This window comes from Anoplopoma fimbria, chromosome 7, assembly GCF_027596085.1.
Source record: "Anoplopoma fimbria isolate UVic2021 breed Golden Eagle Sablefish chromosome 7, Afim_UVic_2022, whole genome shotgun sequence".
NCBI classification, from domain to species: domain Eukaryota; kingdom Metazoa; phylum Chordata; class Actinopteri; order Perciformes; family Anoplopomatidae; genus Anoplopoma; species Anoplopoma fimbria.
Genome location: NC_072455.1, coordinates 21,932,368 through 21,936,019, shown reverse-complemented (window position 1 = coordinate 21,936,019; position 3,652 = coordinate 21,932,368). Strand labels below are relative to the sequence as shown.

At 40.5% G+C, this 3,652-nt stretch overlaps 1 protein-coding gene across 1 annotated transcript in view; it reads right to left on the bottom strand.

Annotated features, from left to right (window-relative positions):
* Positions 1 to 1,125: 1,125 nt before the first annotated feature.
* The window catches only part of pcsk1nl (proprotein convertase subtilisin/kexin type 1 inhibitor, like), a 6,332-nt gene continuing 3,805 nt past the window's right edge, over positions 1,126 to 3,652 (bottom strand). Inside the window, exons 2-3 of the mRNA XM_054601109.1 lie at positions 3,036 to 3,291; positions 1,126 to 1,358 (exon numbers count right to left, since the gene is read on the bottom strand). Of these exons, the coding sequence (XP_054457084.1) occupies positions 1,126 to 1,358; positions 3,036 to 3,291 (489 nt within the window). The remainder of the gene's footprint in view (positions 1,359 to 3,035; positions 3,292 to 3,652) is intronic.

The following is a 3,652-nucleotide window of genomic DNA, read 5'->3' as shown; positions in this document are numbered from 1 at the left end:
TCCTCCTCCTCTTCCTCCTCCTCTCCTCATCCTCTCCTCCTCTCCACTCCTCATCCTCTCCTCTCCTCTCCTCCTCTCCTCTCCTCTCCTCATCCTCTCTCTCCTCCTCCTCCTATCCTCTCCTCATCCTCTCCTCTCCTCTCCTCTCCTCCTCCTCCTCCTCCTATCTCCTCATCCTCCTCCTCCTCTCCTCTCCTCTCCTCCTCTATCCTCTCCTCATCCTCCTCTCCTCCTCCCTCCTCTCCTCCTCCTCCTATCCCTCCTCATCCTCTCTCCCATCCTCTCCTCTCCTCTCCTCTTACTCCCTCATGTAGTCCAGAATCTGATCGATCAGTATCTGGGGGTCGTAGTTGAAGGCAGCTCTTCTCCGGCGCCTACGACTCCCATGATTCAGTTCTTCCTCCCCTGCTGTTGCCATGGTGTCGATGCGTTTCATCCTCTGCAGCCCAGTAGCAGGGGGCGGAGTTCCTCCTCCTCCTCCTCCAGCCTCTTCACTCTGAGCAGAGGGGGTCGTTGCTAGGCGACGGAGGAGCCACGTCATCGAGGAACGGCGGCTTCTCCTGTGGGAGGAGCTAACGGGTTCACCTGTGAGGGACAGGTCTCTTCTGGCCCGACGACCAGAGCTCACCGGGGCATCGTTAGGGCCGAGGCTGGACAGTAACCTAGCAACCAGACGTCTGAGGGCCGAAGAGGGACACGGACCGTTAGTGACCATAATAATAATAATAAAGACGTCATGTGACCATAAAAATAATAATAATAATAATAATAAAGAGGTCATGTGACCATAACATTAATAATAATAATAAAGATGTAAAATAGGTTGTAATAAATCAAGAAAGAAGTTGTAATGTTTTCATTTTATATGTATGTACTGTATTTTAGTTGTATGTCTCTTATTATATATATATTTATATATTTGTATATGTTTTAGGCATAACGGACAGGTGACCTCAGAGAGTCCTGCTCTCCTCCTCGGGTCGGTCCTGATGAGACTCGTCCGGCCTGTTGAGGTCTCGCTCTCTCCAGCAGAGTTTGAGCCAGCTGAGGCTCCATCCTGTCAATCACAGGTCTCAGGTTATTATCAGTAACTTTCACCCCCCACCCCCACCCCTCACGAGGTGATCACCTGTCCAGCAGAGCCTGAGCCATGCGGGGCTCCAGCAGGCCCCACCAGGCCGCCGGGGGCCTCCCCATGTTCATCCCCGTCTCATCGTAGTCTGGGGGCGGGGCCTCGGAAGTCCCCGGAGGCCCCTCCTCCTCCTCCTCCTCCTCCTCCACCACCTCCACGTCACCCGGGTCCACCAATCCTGCGCTCTCTGCCTCGCTCAGTAGGCGGAGCAGAGCGGCCAGGTAGGCTGTGGATGCATGGAACCAATCCGTTAACGTTCTGAAGCCTTAATCATAGAACCGTTTAACAAGAATCACAAATTACAAGAACCGCGGTTCTAAGACCAGAATCAGTATATTCAAGAAGTCAAACGATTTCAGGAAAAGTCAAAATGAGTTGATAAACAAGTCTTAATGTGTGACGTAAATGTACATATGTATATATATATATAATAGATACAAGATCTGAAGACTGTTTGTGTGGAAGAATGGGCCAAAATCACACCTGAGCAATGCATGCCACTAGTTTCTCCATACAGGAGGCGTCTTGAAGCTGTCATCACCAACAAAGGCTTCTGTACCAAGTATTAAATACATTTCAGTAAGCGTGTTCAATACTTTTTCCCTGTGTCATTCCATTTTATTACACATAACTTAATATCTGAACTTATTTGTTTGGTTTTCTTTGTATGTATGGATTACTTGGGTTGTTACCGACATCTGGTGAACACTTTCATGTCAATATCACCTTTAGAAATATATTTACTGAGAAAAATGGTGACGTGTTCAATACTTATTTTACCCGCTGTACGTATATATATATATATATATATATATCATAGATACTTATGTGCATATGTATATATATATGTATATATACATATATATATAAATATATACATACATATATGTATATATATATATATATATGTATATATATATATATATATATACACATATATATATAGTATATATATATACATATATATATATATATACATATATGTATATATATATATATATATATATATATATATATATATATATATATATATGTATATATATATATATAGATCATATGTATATATATATGTATATATATATAGATCATATGTATATATATATGTATATATATATATATGTATATATATATATCATATGTATATATATATATATATATATATATGTATATATATAGATCATATGTATATATATATGTAGGGATATATATAGGTGTCCATTATATAATTATGGACATATGTGATATATATATGTATATATATAGATCATAGTCCATATATATTCCTGATATATATATATCATATGCTTTATACACGGTCACTTACCAACGGTGACCAAATTAATAGCATTAATTTATATTTTCATATGTTTTACAATTCAAATATAAAGTTTTCCACAAAGCATAACTTTGTTTCCCTGGTTACGCCTGAGAGTCTTATATTATAGTCCGCTCAGCTTTCATGTCGAGGCTTATATTGTAAACATATGACTCGGTCCCGTTGTATATGTTACTAATTTTAGATCATATGTACGGTAAACAGACAATTTGACGGAACTACTTGTCCAGGTGTCCGTATATCAGGAGTTAATGCACACCCTGCAGCCAATCAGAATCGAGTATTAGACCGTGGTATAAATATATAGATATATGTATATAGATATATATGTATATATATATAGATCATATGATCTATATATATATATATATATATATATAGATCATATGTATGTATATATATATATATGTATATATATATATATAGATCATATATATATATATATATATATATAGATCATATGTATATATATATATATACATATGATATATATATATATATATATATATATATGTATATATATATATAGATCATATGTATAGTATTCAGTATTCAAAGCTCTCCCACCTGCTCGCTGCTCCTCTTCTTGCTCCTGTCTCTGGTCCCTCTCCACCAATCGCTGCAGAGCCTGGTCCAAGCCCCGCCCCCTCCAGCCATCTGATTGGTAGTACAGATTACTGGCTCCGCCTCCTCCCTGAGTGGCGGGATATGACATCATCTGTTCATCATAAGGCAGCAGGTTATGGAGGTCTCTGCGCTGGCGTCTGGCCCCGCCCACTGAGACATCCAGGCCCCGCCCCCCGCCGCGGGCTGCAGGTAGAGACTGAGAGAGAGGTCAGAGGTCAGAGGTCACCTCTTCTAACAGTTACAGGTGTTCATTCAACAACTACATTTCCCATGAGGCTTTCCGGCTGGGACAAAGATCCCCATGTTTAGGAGTTTGATCATGTGACAGTTGGAGTTTGATGATCAATAAGTCTCTAAACACAGGAGAGACAGGGCTGGGTGGAGGGATACACACTGCTGTTGGTCAAGAAATAGTTCCAGCACAGAACACATTAATCAGCTGACATGTGGTTCCTGTGGTTCCTGTGGTTCCTGTGTGATGCAGGTGCACGTTCATCTTCCTCATCGTGATGTTTGAGAATCATGTATTTCTCTTTCTGCTCTCACAGGTTTTCTGT